This window comes from Lampetra fluviatilis, chromosome 43 (genome assembly GCF_964198595.1).
Source record: "Lampetra fluviatilis chromosome 43, kcLamFluv1.1, whole genome shotgun sequence".
NCBI classification, from domain to species: Eukaryota; Metazoa; Chordata; class Hyperoartia; order Petromyzontiformes; family Petromyzontidae; genus Lampetra; species Lampetra fluviatilis.
The window spans coordinates 6676354-6695181 of NC_136317.1; the positions used below are offsets into that span (position 1 = coordinate 6676354).

General features: G+C 47.1%; 1 protein-coding gene across 1 annotated transcript in view; it reads left to right on the forward strand.

The window, feature by feature from the left end:
- LOC144947057 (heparan-sulfate 6-O-sulfotransferase 1-like) overlaps positions 1-17254 on the forward strand; it is a 62592-nt gene extending 45338 nt beyond the window's left edge. Inside the window, exon 2 of the mRNA XM_078876208.1 lies at positions 11102-17254. Coding sequence (XP_078732334.1) covers positions 11102-12077 — 976 coding nt within the window. The 3' untranslated portion in view covers positions 12078-17254. The remainder of the gene's footprint in view (positions 1-11101) is intronic.
- Positions 17255-18828: the final 1574 nt, after the last annotated feature.

Consider the following 18828-nt stretch of genomic DNA (forward strand, 5'->3'; position numbering starts at 1 on the left):
AAGTCACACAGATAGAAAACTAAAATCTAAATTCCTTTTAATTTAGATTTTTGTTTTCTATCCACGTGACTTTACCGAAAGAACCAAGAACACATTCCTGCGGAGGGAGCTGGTAGGAACGTTGGGTTGCTCGGTCAATGGCCAGGGTCAACGGCGGCGTGGTGTATTCCACAAATATGGCCGACTGTGAGGGCGGGCACAAGCCGGCGTGAGTAGGTTAAACGTTGAGTTTTATAAGGGCACCACGGGGTGACCAGCCCCTCCCCACCCAGCCCCACCCCTCCCCTCCCACCCCCCACCCAGCCCCACCCTCCCCAACCAGCGCCTCCCCAACCTCCCCACCCAGCCCCTCCCCACCCTCCCCTCCCCACCCAGCCCCTCCCTGCACGACAGACGGACGGACACAATAATCCCCTTTGGGCTGGTGTAACCAGGAGGTTCCTACCAGTAATATAGTAAGTACAATAATTGTTTTGACTTCCAGTGTGGTGGTTTGGGTGAGTGAGTTGTTGTGACCTCTACAATTAAGGTGGTGGTGGTTGGGGTGAGTGAGTTGTTGTGACCTCTACAATTATGGTGGTGGTGGTGGTTGGGGTAAGTGAGTTGTGACCTGCAGTATTGTGGTGGTGGTTGACCACAGCATGGGGCTAAGACTAAAAGAGTCGAGTCTGGTGAACAGTTTTCAACGTGGGTGGAGGAATCAATGAGTGACGTTCATGGCAAACGTAATCTAATGGATGCTTTAGAAATGTAAATTTAGTTGTGAGAAACATCCGGCATGAGTTGCATTTCTTTCAAGATATCATCGATTCAGAGCTTGTGCATCTGAAAATGTTTTTTTGAGATTTTGCACGGAGATTCCTGCACTCTAAAGTTGTTGATCGTGATCGAGATAACCATTACACAAGTGCGCATTTTAAGAGAAGTCTAACAATCTTTTGAAACCATTTGAGGAAAGTATTTGAATCGCAATGCGGTGCTGCGCATGTTGTGTGGATGGTTTATTCATACAGTGGTCGCCGACACACTCCCAATGTTTTTTTTTTACCTTTTCATCTCTTCTATTGCGACGCTGTTTGTTTACGGATTTGCACGTTGAGTTTTCCTTCCTGTTCCATCAACTAAAACTGCTTCGATCAAGATTGAGCTGACTTTTTTGTGTACAGACTCATAACGCTGAGCGTGTGCGTGCGTGTTTGTCTGTCTTTCGGGGAGCGGTAGTGCAACGGTTAGCACGTGCCGCTACGAACACTTGTGACCCGGGTTCGATTCCCGCTCACGGTCAACACCAGTGACGAATATCTAAACTGGTCCTGGGCCTTCCCTAGGTCGACTCGGCCTCAAATGAGTACCTGCTGCGGTGAGGAGGGAGACAAAGGCAGCCGAGCGTGGTGCTGGCCTTCATAGGTGCTTGCTTACAGCACTTGCCCCAACAGTCTGTTAAGGCTACATGGGGGGTCTTTGTCTTGTGCATTTGTGGATGCGGGCAATGGGTAGGGATGAAAGGGAACGATGTGGAGCGCCTTTTATCATCGCTAAGTATCGGGTTCAGGGTCAGGACAAGCTGGCTAGTGATCACTAATGAGTCACGTGGTGCCTGGGAACACACACGTGCGCATGACCTTGGATCGGCCTTATCCATCTCAATTGCACTGCATCTTTTCCTCGCCCATTCTCCCTTTCAACCACCTTTGTCCATGCCCACACCTTTATCTTCGGCTTCGTTTTCTCCCCCTAATAGTGCAATTACGGGGAACAACAATGCAATGACTTTTGAAGCGCACGAAGGATGATAAGTTTGCATAACAAAAACACGCCGTGTGGTTTTGTATTCTGCGCAAGGGTTTTATAACGGCGCTAGGGCACTTGCTTGAGCTATGGCTGCTTGCAATTTTGATTCTGGCAAAGCGTGTGTTTGTTTGTACGTGTGTCCCATACACTCGCCTGTACGATGGTGAAAAAAAATAACTCCACGAGTGTGGAGTGGATATTTTGAAATGAGATGATGGATTCCATAAGCAGAGTGATTGAAGTCGGCATTCCCATGCCAAAAGCATGACGATTGAGCATTGTACATTTTTGTTGGCCGTCATTAACCAGCGGTGGAAATTTTGAATTCCTCTATAAGTAGGCATTCTTTTTGCAGAGCAGCCACCATTGGCTTTCCACGAAATAGGTTATTCCACCTCAGAGGGATGATGGGTTGCCTTGACATCAAGTCAAGCGCTCTAGCAATGCACCACCTAGGTTCTGATATCACGTGCAAGTGTCAGGCCATCATTATACAACAAGTCACGCTTTAATAGAGTCAACACGACCACTGACTCTGCTGTATGGGGGAGAGCACTCGGGTGTCTAGGAGAGCTGCTGAAGACGGTTCATGAATGCGCTGATGAAACAGAAGCAGGATAATATAGGATGAAGTAATTTTTTGTTTTATAAAAATGCTTTGTCATAAAGAACGAAATTGTGCTGCGTGCAGAAATCTCGGCTTTAATTGATGCTAATACAAAGGTATGTGTTGAAGAAAACAACCGTAACCTGTGGCCATCATAAGTGTTAAAAATAAAAGGACATTGGTAAATAAGTAACACCAGTTTCCAGTCGCTGGAAACTGGTGTTATCGAAGGATTGACAAAGATATAATTTGACGTTATGAAATCAGGGTTTTTGTGCAAATGATTGCTTCTGCTTACGACCACCATACTATGAATCAAGGAGTAGATTTTATATTATTTTCTGATGAACGTGGCAATGGAATGGGGATGCAGATGGGAATTATAGTCCAAGCGTGAGACCCAGTTTACTCCATTCTGTGTTCGCCAATTTGAATCTTGCCAGCCGCACCCTTGATTAGCACGGTTGGCTACGTACGGTGCCAAAGAAATTCAACATGGATTAGACATCAACCACCGAGGAGGTCCGATGACCTGGTTACTTAGGCACACGTTGTCGTGGCGGGCTTTGCAGCAGCGAGAGTGGGGTAGCTGTCCTACATGCGTGCCTTTGACAGGGATGTTGATGTCGGCAGAAAATGGGCTTGAGGAGGGGGGGATAGTGTGGTAGGAAGAGGGGGGGGGTCTGGCAGAAGGCGCTTAAGTGACGAGCGCGCGCATGCGGGCGGGATGCATGGCTGGATTCATTGCTCGGACACGCCGTAAATCGGCCCTACATGCAGACAGGCATCGATCGGTGTCTACGAGTGTTTTTTTTTTTACTCCGCCGTCGTCGCACGATCGCTCTCGGGCAAGCCTGTCCAGCCGTGAGCCCACATTACCCTCACGCTGCACCCTCTCGTCCCTGCCGGCCAGCGCGCCCGCCGAAGCTGCCGGCATCGTTCTGTCACGGGTCGACATTCGTCTGCGTTGTCTGCTTACGCTTTGGGTACATGCACTGGGTAAGCCGAGCGGGGCCATTGGGTTGCTGCCGAACCGGTTGGTACAACGGCGGTTGGCGCGGTTCTCCCCGGGATGTTGGGTTGTTTCCGCAGGGAACCCCCAGAGTGCATGCTGTGGTATGCTTTAATGTGGATGTCTCAAGAGCCGGTAATTACATTTTCGTGAGTGGAAATATTGTTTTGTATGTGCGTTGAACTTCTTTCGCACCGTACGTAGCCAACCGTGCTAATCGGCGGTGCGGTTTTCTGCCATTATCTTAATTCGTGAAAAATATCATCGACTGAAATTGCATCAAAACGTTGTATGCAAGATTATTAATGAATTGCACTGGTCTCTCACCTGGTTAGTCAAATCCAAGACAGTTGTGGACTGTGATGTGCATGGTCTGTATTTGTGCTTTGTTTATAGGCGGGTGAGTTAAGTCAGCTTGTCTCCGCACCACTGGTTGTTCCTTCCGGATATTCATTTACTCTTGCACGTTCATTTCAGTGACCCGCGACCAACAAGAGAGTCTGCTGATTTTCATTGTCTGTATAATAAGAAATTGCAGAGTAAGTGTAGCTTATTAACAAGACCGATGTAATGTCCAGCGCGGTGATATGTCCTTTATCTGTTCAGTTATTATGAGCACCACACTGCCACAACAGCGTCTCATTTTAGACTGAAGTCAGAACAGGGGACCAGCAAGGCCAGGTTCAGACAGTTGCCACTGGTCATGAATGGCAAATTTAATTTTTAAAAACCAAGATTATCAGGATTGTGTAGCTGTGTACCAACCAGATACAATGCAACCACTGCACGCACCTCCGATTGGCACGGTGTGGCAACATACGGCGCGAAAGAAGTTCAACATACATGCAGAGACACATACACGTGCAGACACAGAACACAAGCGTATGTGGGGGCAGCCGGGCGAGTTAATGTGCACACATTCATTCACTGCACACGTGTGCATTTGCTGGCCACTCGAGCAGCTCTTTGTAGCGAGAGTACAAAGCATTTCCCTGCAAAGTACATTAAAGTCTTGATAATGGAAATGTCTCGCCAAGATGATGGAGCGAATGGCAGAGCACTACCCCAACTACCCTCCCCCAGCCCTCGCACGATCCGTTCTTAAGGCCTCCTAAGGTTAGGATGCACGCAGTTCCAAAACTTTTGTGTAGCCATTTCCATTCACAGGGCGGTGAAGGCAACAAGGTTTGGACCGTGTTACTTTAACGGCAGGTTACAGACAGTGGACTTGCAGATGCAGATGGGAGGAGCAGTCCATTGGAGCGGAGATTCCATTTTTTAAAATCTAATCAAACCAAACTTCCTTGAACTGAATTTGTGTTTTTAGAAATGCAAGGAATGTTGAGCACATGACCACACATTGTCTGCTTGTAGGACTGCCAATTGACAAAGAATTACGCCTGGATTCCAAACAGCGGATACCTTGGGGCACGTGTGGGGGACAGGCCGTGCAGACTCGGTAACAAATCCACGCGCGCTCTTAAAAGCCAAACCTCCACTTCTAGCGTAGCTACACTTTTAAAGACTGGACTTGTTTGGAGTGATGGCTTCCCCGTCACACCGTCTACACGCCGTATACCCAATTCCGGCTACGTTTAAAACACATTTGCGTTAATGTTGCACATGGCCTAGAATTAATCTTAGATCACATATCGTAACGCAGTATACCAAGAACTTTACCACCACCACCAGCTCCTACAATATGCACAAACTTATATACAAACTCACGGCAAGACGTAGAAATATGTCCTATGTAGCCTTCAACAGACATTTGGGTTAATCGCTGTTAGCGAGCACCTATAAGGACAGAAAAGGTACACAATGGGGGGTGGGTGGCCAGCACCACTTCCTCTGTACCACTCATTTAAAGTCAACCACGGGGGAGGCCCACGACCGGTTCAGATATTCGTCACTGACATTGGTAATGAGCGATAATTGAACTTAGGTTGCCAGGTTAATAGCGCAGTGTGCTAACCACTTTGCTTACTGATCCCCGCAAATATCAAACAAATATCCCTCATCCTTAACAGACTGTATGGGCAAGTAGTGTTAGTGACACAGAGGCATTGTGTCTCTGTGTGTCTATGTTGTGTGTCTCTCTGTCTGTGTTGTCTCTCTATGCTTGTGTGTCTCCGTGTCTGTGTTTTTTCTCTCAAATTGAGTTCTACCTGATGATGGTTGCTTGTGTTGCAATCGAAACGTCGTACTCTATTATTCAATTTATTTTCTTTCAACGTGACTTTACCGAAAGAACCAAATAGTAATTCCTGCAGTCACGAAAGCTTCAAGTCAAGTTAGTGTTAGTGAGTTGCACCTATGAAGGCCGGCACGGCACGCGAGGGGGTAGGTGCCCAGCAACATGCCCGATCACCTTTGTCTCCCTAGTGGTGATGTGCACACAATCGCACCAAGTACTCATTTGAGGCTGAGTCGACGTAGGGGAGGCCCAGGATGGGTTCTGATAATCGTCACCGGTGTTGGTCGCGAGCGGGATTCGAGCTCAGGTGGCCGGGGTTCGCAGCGGGCTGTAGCCGCCACACTGCTACCGCTCCGCACGTGCACGCACGCACAAGTTAAATATTAATAGGGAGCTCATTTGTTAACAATCGGCATGCGTGGGCAAGCGTTGCATACCGCCGCTCGAGATGTACCAAGTGGTGGTACAGTGTGCGAGTGGACGATGGTCGCAGCGCACGGTATTTGTGAGCACCATTAAGAGAGGGTGACCCGAGGTCTGATCCCTCGCACGGCACTTGATGCCCTGTCACCAGGCGGCGGTGATCGCAGTCGCTCCGGGATCTCCAGAATCGATTGCAGAACGTTGTGGAAGTGCTTAAAGAGTGACGTGAAAAGGGCCGAACGTAAAAATCGTGGTGACAGGCCTGGTTCGAGTTACTAAAAGAATAACGCCGCGATATATTCCTGACGCCTCGCAAGGCTGAAGTCCGTTTTTATAAAAAAAAAACGAGGCAGGACTCATGACATAACGCGTTGGGCCATCGGTGGAGAAAAACAAGTTCTCATTTTGAGTTTTACGGCGGCGCCAGGCACGATGATATATGTTTGGACAGCATGCCGTGTGTGCTGCTGCTGTGGTGTAATGGTTAGCACACTGAACTTGCAATCCAAAAGTCTCCGGTTCGATTCAAGACCCTTGCACAGCGGTGGCCTTTACACCCAGCACTGTGATGATTGGTTCTGGTGGATCTCAACGGGCTGCACGATGATCCACCAGAAAGCGATTACCAACACTTTCCCGCATTTAATCCTGTAATGCCCAAGTGTGGTTTTTGTTTATGAGGGCAGCTACTTTATTGATGTGACTATTCCGTTTCTTGTTCCAAAACGCTGTTTTTCTTCCTGTCCTGCCACAATGTACTGCATATGAAAAACTCATTATAATATTCATAGAGGTGGCTAAACGCTGTTATTTGTTAAAGAATAATAATATACTACCAGGACCATATATTGGAAGTATATTTTTAATAAATGCATTTTTGTTTGCCATCAGTCCAAACAAAAATTGTTTGGTTACATTTGTGTTTGTTCTGATTCGTCCTGAGGTCCACGACAAAATATTTTGCGATCCGAGTACTGTCCACCGCTGTCCGAGCACAGCAGTTGAAACACTGGTGCGGCACCTTCCTTAAATATCGCCTTGCACCCAGGGCAGTATCACTGCAGAGGCAGTGAGGTGTGTGTTTGTGTAGGGAGTGATACAGCCATCATGTCGTTTCATTTATGTGATCTATCTTTCCAGAGTTTCGATGTTCTTCACCCATGGCATTCTCTCCAGCCTAGCAATGCACGTATGTTGAACTTCTTTCGCAGCGTATGTAGCCAACAGTGCTAACCGGAGATGTGGGGGAAGGACACCAAACTAACACAAAAAGCACCTTGAATGCACAACCATCCCTTGCGTCAATCCACTGCTGGGTCAGGGCCTCCCCATGCCGTGCAGGTCACGGGGGTTATTTTACCACACGTCATCACGCTGCTAAGTGCGGCTTTGTGCGGGCTGGTGCAGGCAGGGAGCGTGGACATCAGTTTTAAAGAGGTACGGGACAGCAGTGGATTTTTGGAATTGCCCTCTCATGGATGTGGCAAAGCCTGGCAGTTGCCCATGACAACCTGGCTTGACACGGTGGTGTCCCGTCCAACCATTGTCCAGGCTCCACCCCAGCTTAGCTTCCCACATCTGATTCTGCGCCTCCGATTAGCACGGTTGGCTACGAACGGTGCGAAAGAAGTTCAACATGTAGTACGTACAACGCCTCTTCCTATCGTCTGAGCTTTTAATCGTCATCGTTAGTCGCGGCTTGGGTGGCTCGGCGTTAGAGCAAACGGCTCGCAGTCGCAAGGTTGTGAGTTCAACTCCTGGCTGGGGGGGGGGGGGTTGACTCAGCCCATCGTCCGCACCTCCGATTAGCACGTGTGGCTACGTACGGTGTGAAAAAGTTCTGGCGAGATAAGATGCATTTTTATGTATTTATTTGTGTAATCTTAACACTATACAGTGAAACCTTGTGAAGGTTGACCTGGTTTAGCCAGAATCGGGGGTAATTGTGATTTCTTTCAAGGGATTTGCTCCAGAATTGGTGAGCCCCCTTTTGAGGCTCCTTTGCAGCAGGTGCAGATGTTCATGGTCTTCTTGATGGACTTGAACGCCCATTAGTTGAGGATGACACTTCAATTAATGTTTGACTTCAATTGAATGCAGATTAATTATGTTTTATTTAGTAATTTAGAGGAAAATACTCTGTTGGCAAGACTAAACTTGCTTCGGTTACATCACGGTCATGATTAACTTAAAGTCATTACCCACAATTTGTGCATTGTTTGATGGTGTCCATCCACTTAAATTTTATTTTAATATCTACTCGTTATGCGTTAGCTTAATTTAATAATCCGCCTTTAATGAAAATCTTAATTTCATTGACAAGCCTGGTATAAATTACTCTTCAGCAGCATGTATAAAATTGATGAATATCATGTCTACAAAAGCCATCTACATTCGCATTAAATAACCTGTGATGAGCTTGGCCTTCTATCTCATCTCGATCTTACATCCAGGCGGCAGCGTGGCGCCGTGGTCACACTCGTGCCTCGCAGCAAGAAGTGCCTGGGTTAGACTCCCAACTCGGTACCTCTCTGTGTGGCATTTTGTATGGTCTCTCTCCCCGTTCTGCATGAGCCTCGAACTGGCTGTCCCATTTTTAGATTTAAAGCTTTCGTGACTGCATGGATTCATATTCTTGGTTATTTCGGTAAAGTCACGTAGAAGGGAAATAATAAAATAATAAAAATAAAACATAATGAGATAAAAGACAGCCCTATTCTTCACCTGAGGACGGCTGCTTGCGTTGTGGCGGAAACGTCGTGAGAATTTTATCTTATTATGTTTTGTTTTTATTATTTTATTATTTCCCTTCTACGTGACTTTACCGAAAGAACCAAGAATATGGCTGTCCCGTTTTATAGCGGAAAAACATTTATGTAAAATTTAACTGGTATTGGGTAAATATCCCAATGCTGAGACATTACCTTTCACCTTACTGAAATGGGATTACACATTTTAGCAATGTCGCCCCCCCCCCACCCCCATGTACTGCCAAATCTTGGCAGGATCCTCCTGAAAAAGATTATTGAAACTCAGTTGGGCCTCTCCTGAGCAAACAAACGTAACAATGGTCGTGACACATTGTAATCGAGCCAGGAAGTTTTACTCCAGAGGCTTCAAGTTTTCCAGTAAACACTCGCTGTAAGCACGCATCCTGACATGGAGCCGCCGCTGATGGGGCTTGGAGCAATCCAGATGGTTCCTCGTGGCGACTGAGGATTAATGCTTTTAGCTCCATGTCTGGCAAGATGTGATCCCGAGTAAATTAAATGGTGGGGCGAGAAGCGCATTTGTCAGCAGTCACTGCAACCACTTCATTTCCATGATTTTCAGTGCAATACTCGATCAATAAAACACGTGTGTGTGTGTATAAGAATAATCCTTATCTGATGGAAGCCCCTCTTAAAATTTTCAACGACGTTATACATTTAGTACAATATTCTAAATTCACCTTGAAGTGGCAGTGACGACAGGCCCAATGTGCGCGGCTAGTATTGTAAGGATTTGTGCGATGTGAGGTGACACTTTACTCGGGGAAATCAACTTGTGATTGTGACACACAAAATGCCCGGCGCTCGTCAGGTAGCCGTCGTCAACAGCTGACGTTTCGGGGACAGATTCAAGCGGCGTCGTCGTTGTCAGAGAGAGAGGAAGCCTTGCCGATGGGAGGTCACACGGCAGACCCCGGTGCGTTATAGGTTGTCCGTATTGTGTAAGCTCTAAAGAAGCTACCACCTGCTGACGATTTTCTATATTTTGTTGAGCAGCCTTTTTTCTCTTCCTTTTGTTGTTTGCCCCCTCCGGTATCTGCTGAACCGCTTTCTCCGTATATTAATTCATGACCATACTCTTAGGTTTTTTCCGGTAAAGTCACGTAGGTAAAAAATAAATAATAAAATAATAAAATAGAAATAAAATAATAAATCGCGACGTTTCGGAGGCAACACAAGTGTCCGTCATCAGGTGGGACCGTCACAGCTAAAATTACTGTATCAAGTGAGGCAAAATTCCAAGAGACAAGCTCTTAAATACAAGTTAAGGGGGAGCGGGGGAGGGGCTTATCTGAATGTGGTAGCCAATGAATGGAACGTGTTGGGGGGGGGTGGGGTTAAAAGAGAACAATAGGTGCACTTGGGGTTGTAATCGGTGTTGGCTGACAATCCAAATACAAAAGGAGAGTACTGTTAAACGCTGGGTATGTCAACACTCGGTAAAGTAGAATAGTGCCTGTCAAATAAGATGGTCCAAATATGTTTAGTTAAATATTTTTTACATGGTTAATAACATCTTTCCAATGATTACTCAGTTTGTACCCATCATCACGGTTGAAGTTATGTCTGTGTTTGTATATCTGGATGGCTTCGTGTACAAACCTTTGATGGTAGCCAGAAGGTTTGCAGAGCACCTTGGTCTCGGAAAAGACAATATCATGAGAGCCCACAGCGTTGTAGCAATGATTGGCAACGGCGGAAGACTCAATTTTGCCGTGTTTCAGATCTGATTCATGACCCTTTGGTACAATGGTCTTTTCTGACGGACTGCGGAAAGGGTACTGGCATCATTATTAGACTGACAATAACTACCAGTGAAATATTTTATTTAGCACCCGTTTCTACGGGCACGCGACACACGATTTGCATCTTGTCTCAAACGTTTGAAAGGGCACCCCCATTGGCAGCTGTCCCTGTAAGGTGACTCGGATACTTGGCCTGCAAAGAAGCATTCGTCTGCCGGTAGTGAGCAATTATTGATGCAATTGATCCCATTTGAGTAATTATTGTAATACTGTATGTTCCAGTTTTGCCTCTAATTGTTCCAACCCATTAAACGTATGACCTCTGTCTGGCCAAACTTGGGGCCAGCAAAATGAAACTCTTGCGTAAAGAGTCAACAGAAAAACGTCCTATTGAAATCTTAACCAGAATAGTTGTTCATACTGAAACCCCGTTCACGAGGCACAGAATCATTGAGAATGCTGAATGTGTTGCGGAGTGCAGTGAAAACCTCACGCGGATGATTCCCAACAGTCCGGCTTACGTTGCGTCCCCCTTCCTCCCGTCCTTCTCACTAGGAACTTCTACTACATCACGATGCTGCGCGACCCCGTGTCACGCTACCTGAGCGAGTGGCGGCACGTGCAGCGCGGCGCCACGTGGAAGACCTCGCTGCACATGTGCGACGGGCGCGCGCCCACTCCGCACGAGCTGCCCTCCTGCTACGCCGGCGACGACTGGGCGGGCGTCTCTCTCACGGACTTCATGGCCTGCCCCTACAACCTGGCCAACAACCGACAGACGCGCATGCTCGCCGACCTGAGCCTCGTCGGCTGCTACAACGCCTCGTTCATGATCGAGCGTCGCCGCGGGCAGATTCTGCTCGAGAGCGCCAAGCGCAATCTGCGCGGCATGGCCTTCTTCGGACTCACCGAGTTCCAGCGGCGCACGCAGTTCCTGTTTGAGCGCACGTTTCAGCTGCGCTTCATCGCGCCGTTCACCCAGTACAACGCGACGCGCGCCGCCGGCGTGGACGTGCCCAACGCCACAATGGCGCGCATCCGCGAACTCAACGACATGGACGTGCAGCTGTACGAGTACGCGCGCGACCTCTTCCTGCAGCGCTACCAACGGGCGCGGCGCCTCGAACGCCAGCGCCAGCGGCAGCAGGAGCGCACCGGACCTCGCGCCTGGTGGTTTGGCCGCGCCGAAGCGGCGCCGGCGCCGGCCGCCGTGGCCGGGGCCGCCGATCCGACGCGCGGCGGCGGCGGCGGGGACGGCGGCGACATCTCGCAGGAAGAGGAGGAGGAGGCGGAATTTCTCGAACGGCAACTGGAAAACGATTTTAAGCTGCAGCAGCGGCAGCAGCTGGAGGAGGAGGCTGCGGCTGCGGCCGAGCCGGCGTTGCCAAGTGACGGAGGCGCCCCAGACGGCGGCGCCGGTCGCGCCGATCGGCAAGGTGGCGGCGGAGACGGCGAGGGCGGGGTTGTTGCGGAGCCGAATGCCCCGCGCCCGGCGAACAGCGACTACTCCGGTCACGTGCAGAAGTGGTGATGCGGAATACGGCCACTGCGGCTGAGAAGGCCGCGGGAGACACGGCATTGTCAAGAGAATGCATTCACAACACATGCCAACAGGCACACCCTGTAGAGGCATTGTGGTGGAGGTTTCATGGACTTTATGACCCTAATCCATTTCAGAATTCTGGTACTCAAAATTTTTTTAGTCATTGAAAACACATTCCGGGATTTGAATTAAGAATGAGGTGACACCACAACTTTTACAGCCTCATCACAGAGTCTTTTTTTAGAAGACAAGTTAAATATTGTGTGTGTGTATATAGCTGTGTTGTCAATGCAGATAAAGGACCTTGCATAGTTATGGTGTGGTGTAATGGGCTGTTTAAGATTCAATGTATCGTGAACACCATTCGTTTTGCTTGCAGTATATGCAGAGAATATATTAACACGTGTTTTATTTAAAACAAAGTAATCCGCGCCAAAAAAAAATGAGTGGGGAAAGTGGTTTTGGTTCCGGCAGCAGCGCATCGCTTTTGGTGTATTTGTGCAGTAGATGTGTGAAGAGTTTAGCTTTGTGTGGCCGTACAGACGTTAATGATTTTTGACATGGAGCTGTGATGTGATGCATCTCATTGTGTGGTGTACTTTAACTTTTTGCTGATTTAGTGATGTTGAAACGAAACAAACAAAAAACTGTTACGGTAAAATGTTCAAAACCATTTTCGGTTGGAATCCAAGAACACCCAATGTAGTGACTGCAGCGAAATTTTTCGCCTTTTTCCTCTGATGAATCACAATTTCTGTATAGTTAAAATCTATGCCTTTTATTAGCGATAGAGAAACACAATCACTTTCAGCTTTGGGACTAAAAATGATGATCGCATGCATCGTCTCGTTTGTGTTGTAGGCACCATCGTGGTTTCAGAAACCTCCGACTCATTATGCAATCGTTGATTGTGGAAGTTGATTTTGGATCGGCCAGAACTCGCCTACTTGTGACCAACTTCCAAAAAGTGAAGTGATGTCCGCAGACATCACTTCAAACGAAGTCTCCAAAGGTCTGTGCTTGAAGCCGCGCCAAAAAAAGTGACGCTAACGTGAGACTTGTGCAATGCTCGCCCATTGTTCGTGTCCCGAGCTTGCGGAAATTCCACGTTCCGGTGGCAGGGACTCTTTTAAACACGCCAACCACCATTCATTTGCTTCCCGCCAAGTGGTGTAACTTGAACAGGTTGTGTTAATTTAGCGAGCAGGTTTTTTTTGGTGACCAAAACGATTAAGTAACATTTAACAACGTGGATTGTGCAACTCCCGACACCCGGCGTGCTTGAAGCAGTAATGCATTGCGACATTGTGACAACTTTATTAATTGGCTGTGTTAGGTGGAGGAGGGCACACGACCACATATTTGGCTGACGCGGCGATGTACCCCATCAAATCGACGAGGAATCGGATGGCGTTGGTTTTTATTGAAGCTGGAAGGTTACCGTGGTGGGCTGACGGTGAATTTGAATTCGATCTCTTGGCATTGCAATGGAGAGAAGCTTTTGGTCTACCATCGTCGTCTGCGCTGTCCTCGATCTATCCTCATCTCTCTCCCATCACTGATCCTGTTTAAGGTGTAGCACCGTGTCCCCACAACTTAAACACGGTGATGTTGTATGTGTCAAAAGATTGCTTTTTTTTTATTATTTTCGTTTGCTCGGAGGGTTTCGTTGTTTGTGATTAATTACACCTGTGCTGTTTTAGAAATTCCACCCCCATGACTGCTTACTTCTGTATAATAATAATAATAATACTCTTATATTTATATATGCAGTACATATTATATATACTGTACATAGCTTATGTATAATCTAACTGTGAATGAACAGCTGCACTGATTGAACCTGATTGGAAGTTGAAAACGTGTATATTATTATAATAATTTACATTTACTATAATAAGACCGACAGATGTGTAATCCTGTAAGGGTCTCATATTATAAATAATGTGTAAGTCTTATTCAGTTGGCTCCCTCTAATCCAGTGGTGTTTTGGATCGGAAGTCTCGCAGATCAGCATATTATTTTTTCGGATCGGTGGTTGTCCCATTAGGAAGGAAATGCATCGTCTGTGATTAGTTGGTTCCCTTTGCCTAGCTAACTCGTGAGGTGGCACCTGGGGCACGATGTTGCGTGCCGCTGTCACCATGTGGTTGCTTGTGACGTTTACTATTCGTGCATCTTTTATTTTATTACAGTCGGTTTGCATGTGCAGTTGGAACGGCCACGGTTTAATTCCTTTTTTTATATTGAAAAATAAAGTGAAAGAGAAAAAAAATATACACACTGCCCTTTTGACCGAAGGATGAGGGTTTTAATTAAAGGTAGATCGCTATTAGAGCGAGTTTGCTATACACTGTGTGTGGCTTATAGAGGAGGGGGGTGAGCGTTGTCATTAGGGGAGCGGTGGTGTAGCGGTTAGCGCGCTGCGCAACGAACCTGACGACCCGGATTTGATTCCCGCTCACGGACAACATCGGTGACAATTATCTGAACCAGTCCTGAGCCTCCCCTAGGTCGAGTCAGCCTCGAATGAGTACTGTACCTGGCGTGGTGTGTAAACATCGCCACTGGGGAGACAAAGGTGGTCGGGCGCGGTGTTGGCCATCCACGCCCTCGTGTACTGTGCAGGCCTTCATAGGTGCTCGCTAACAGCACTTGCCCCAACAGTCTGTTAAGGCTATACGGGGGATCTTTGTCTTTGTTTGGGCTCTCATACTATGGTAGGAGTACGTGAGAATGTGTGTTTTAATCTGTAACTGCCAACATTTCTTTGGGGGAAAAAATGTAATACCGATTTGGGCTGCTGCCTTTACTAAATATAGTTTTATATCAGAACTATACAGCTAATGTGTGCTTTTCGGCAAGTTCAATAATTGCCTTCCTTCAAAAAAATTATTCTCACACACTGCTGTTCCTCATCAGTATGCAAAGCCATCGTAGATCCTGCTCAAATGCAGCTATCGTCTTCTTCGTATGACTGACGGTGTTCATGTAGAGCAACAACTATAAATTTACATTGAGGTGGTTGGGCCAGATGATTGCGTGAGGAGTCGTGGAGTGTATCGTGGTATAAAGTACCCATTCTGAAATCTCCAATGTTTCTGCAATTTACAGACGTTTGATCTTACGTTGCTTCATTCGGTTTTAGTGTCCCAATCATAGTTTGGTTTAATCGAGGAACCTTTTCACGATGATATCTGCTGAGGAACGTGTGTTGTGCATTGCCAGTCAATCTCTTTATATCACGTTCAGACCTAATAAAATACCTTAACCCTGGTCCACTCCATTTAACAAACGATACTCATTTTAATTATTTTCTACAAAATTGAAGTTGGCAGTTGCTTTCATTTACATGACTGAAAAGAATAAAAGCATGTAAGCAGACCGCCAAACCGGACAATGCAACACGGTCTTTTATTTCATTAGTAGTAGTATTATTATTATGCTTTTTAATCCAGGATGGCTTCACTAAGACTCGATGCTTTTTTCCGTAGGCTCCTGACTTTTCACAGTCGGCAAGCAAATGCTGCAGCTGCAGCTGCGTATAACCCCATTTGAGTAATTTGCAGGTATTTCTTCAGCAATGGGAGGTTTGGCCAATACCAATTACGTTGTATGTTTTTTTATAGTTATTTCCCGCACCTCCGATTAGCCACGGTTGGCTACGTACGGTGCGGAAGAAAGCGCCCCTGCCGCCCAACGGGGTTTGTCGTGCTGTTCAAGCGACTCTTATTACACGTGGCTGGTGATGAGATAGACACCTGTAAAATTCAATTCGGAGGACCGGTAATATTTCAATGTGGGGATGTTGTCCATGATATGGAAGTAACACCCATCTTTCTTGTGAATTGTGCTGAGTTTTGGTCACGTATTGGTATGGGCTTCTCACACACGAACTAAATTATCAACGAATTGACCTTACAACAACAACAACGAAAAACAGTTTTTAACTCCCAAAATGGATTATCGTGTTTAAGGAGTTTAATGGTCTCAGCCCAGGGACCATTGTCTGAACACAAATTAGTCGGTGGCTTTTGCACTTAATGGAATCTAGGCAAGATCTAAAGGTTTACTTTCTCTGCAGATGAACACAGTGAAGCACTGTACACGTTAAAGGATCGTCGTTTTGAGGTTGGAATGAGAGAGACTTCTGAAATAATTTCCCAATTTGACATTTTGAGACTCGTGTTTATAAAAGGCTTCCATGATCAACAACTGCGTCGTTGAGTTGCCTTGTCATCGACAGTCAATTCTGATGTGAAGTGGATGGTAATTTGTGAGGAACTGTACCCAGTTCGCAGGGCTTTAAGAAGGGCTCCATGTAGCTTTCACTGTGCTTGCCGCCAGGATGGTTTTCATGGAATTGAACCTTCAAGTATACCACAGTCAAGGAAATGCAACTGAAGTTTTAACTGTGTCTGATAGTACATGCTAAAGACACCATTTAAATCATTGCTCTCTCAAGAGTGCAGTTGTGTCCAGGTGCTGATGTAGTACAGGAGAGTGGTAAAAAATATAATGGAATTATGGCTTTTATAAAAAGCACTACATTTGCAGTTTTTGTTTTAAGCATTACGAATGGTAATAAAAACTTGTAAAGCTTGACCGAATGAACAACATTGATTATGGGCTCACTTGAAAATGTCCAAAGTGACCACGAACAAGTATAAAAAATAAAAACTGATACAAATCACACATTGATTTCGAGGACTCATCCATCACCTGGCACAATCTACCCACCACGATCTACCCACCACGATCTATCCACCACGATCTACCCACCACGATCTACCCACCACGATTTACCCACCACGATCTATCCACCGCCGAATGAACGCCTCCCCACGTGGGTCGCCGCCGCCGCCATCTTTCACGCTCCAAAGATGCCATCACTGCTGCACGTGAATTGATGTCTGTTGCTCCATCTCCGGTGATCATCCTCTCCGACATGCTTCCCTCCTTTGGCTGCCGTCGTCCTGTCACCAGTTTCTGCCATCGGCCGTCATTTTCGAGGGATTGTCTCCTGCCCGAGTCCACTAAATTCTCTTCGCAGTCCATATGTTGATTAAAAGTTGCCATGTATGTTCCATGTGTTCCTTCTGCCTGAGTGTCATTCCAAGCATGCACCTTTTCGTACTTCTTTTCCATACTTTTTAGCCTTTGTTCCATGTTCGTTGTCAATGTTTCTGATCCATGTGGCCAGTTATATACACGAATTGGATACTTCCCATTTTGGCATGTTTAGTCACCTTATGTTACTTTTCGTTATCAAATGTATGTCCGTGACTTGTATCAGTGCACTGCGGGACGATTGGCTTCTCGTGCTGTGTGGATGGTGGGGATTCTTTGACCATACCTCGTTCTGGTCTGTGCGAGTTGGAGGCGGGGTGGATAGACATGTGGGCATAGTACAGTGCAACAATTGCTTATGCTGCACTGTGCTCTGCTGCCCATAAAGCAACCCTCCAGAAGCCAATTGACGCCCCTTGTCACGGCCACTCATTCTCTGTGATGAACTCCGTCTCAACTTTATTTGTTCACAAATATGTTGCACCGTGCAAATGCATAGACACGCCACGCAAGTCTCACGGCACACACGGATGGATGCATGACGCAGCGTGTGTGGGCAGCGAGCTTCACCCATTTGAGTGATGCAGTCCACCTTGAGGCGATCTGCGCCTCCCAGGGATGGACGAAGACGGGGACGGGCTCTGACCCTCGTGGGTGCCGACACTTTTGCACCCAGCGCTCCGACCGGCGATGATTTGTAACGTTGAAGCCCGCACAAGTCCGGGCCCCTGGAGGCCCAGGTGACCACCTCTGCTGCAATTGAGCGCCTCGCATTTGACAGCACTTCGAAAGCACGTGGGGACCCGGGGGTGTGAGCGACGTGTTGGAATAAAAAAGGAGTTCTAGCAGAAGTCCTACAGATTCATCCATCTGTCATATTTACTGCCTCTTACCATTCTCAACGGTGAACCCATTGCCATAACTGTGACCGATGAGACGGGGAGCCCCATGGCGATCTAAGAAATTGCAGCAGGGAGATCACGGCCCTACCGAACGCCACGTTAGCCGAGGCCACCGGTTTTAACCTGAAATGTTCGATACATGAATCCGAATCTGTATTTAGGCTGGAGGAATCCGATTAGCTATGAGGCTCTTTTTCACAGATGTCTACAACCCGGCTGAACTCCAGGTGTGGATGGATGTTGCACTTCTTTCGCACCGTACGTAGCAACCACTTCGCAAATGGGCCCTGTTGGGGAGACCCCTGTTCTGTATGCCCGTGGAGTTCCCATTCCTTCTCTCGTCGAATGACGTCAAAATTCCCACCAAGCATCAACAGGTCGGAATTACTAAAAACACGAATGCACCTCTTCAACCAAATACCTGGCCGCTTTCTTATTCACTGGCTGCCCGCTAACGTCCTTGAGCAATAACATTGCAGAGACGACTTCTGGATTTATATTCTTAGGTTTTTTCGGTAAAGTCACGTAGGTAAAACATTAAAATTAATAAAAATAAAATAATCACGACGTTTCGGAGGCAACACAAGCTTCCGTCTTCAGGTGGAACCGTCACAGCCACGACAGCTGTATCAAGTAAATGAGAGATTGCAGGAGCTACCACTCCGTTTATATAATGGTTGGAGAGGGGGGAAGGGCTAAGTACAGCACACGTTTTATTCATAAGGTGAGGCTTCTGGAGCCAATGCCTTGCCGATACATGCACGTGC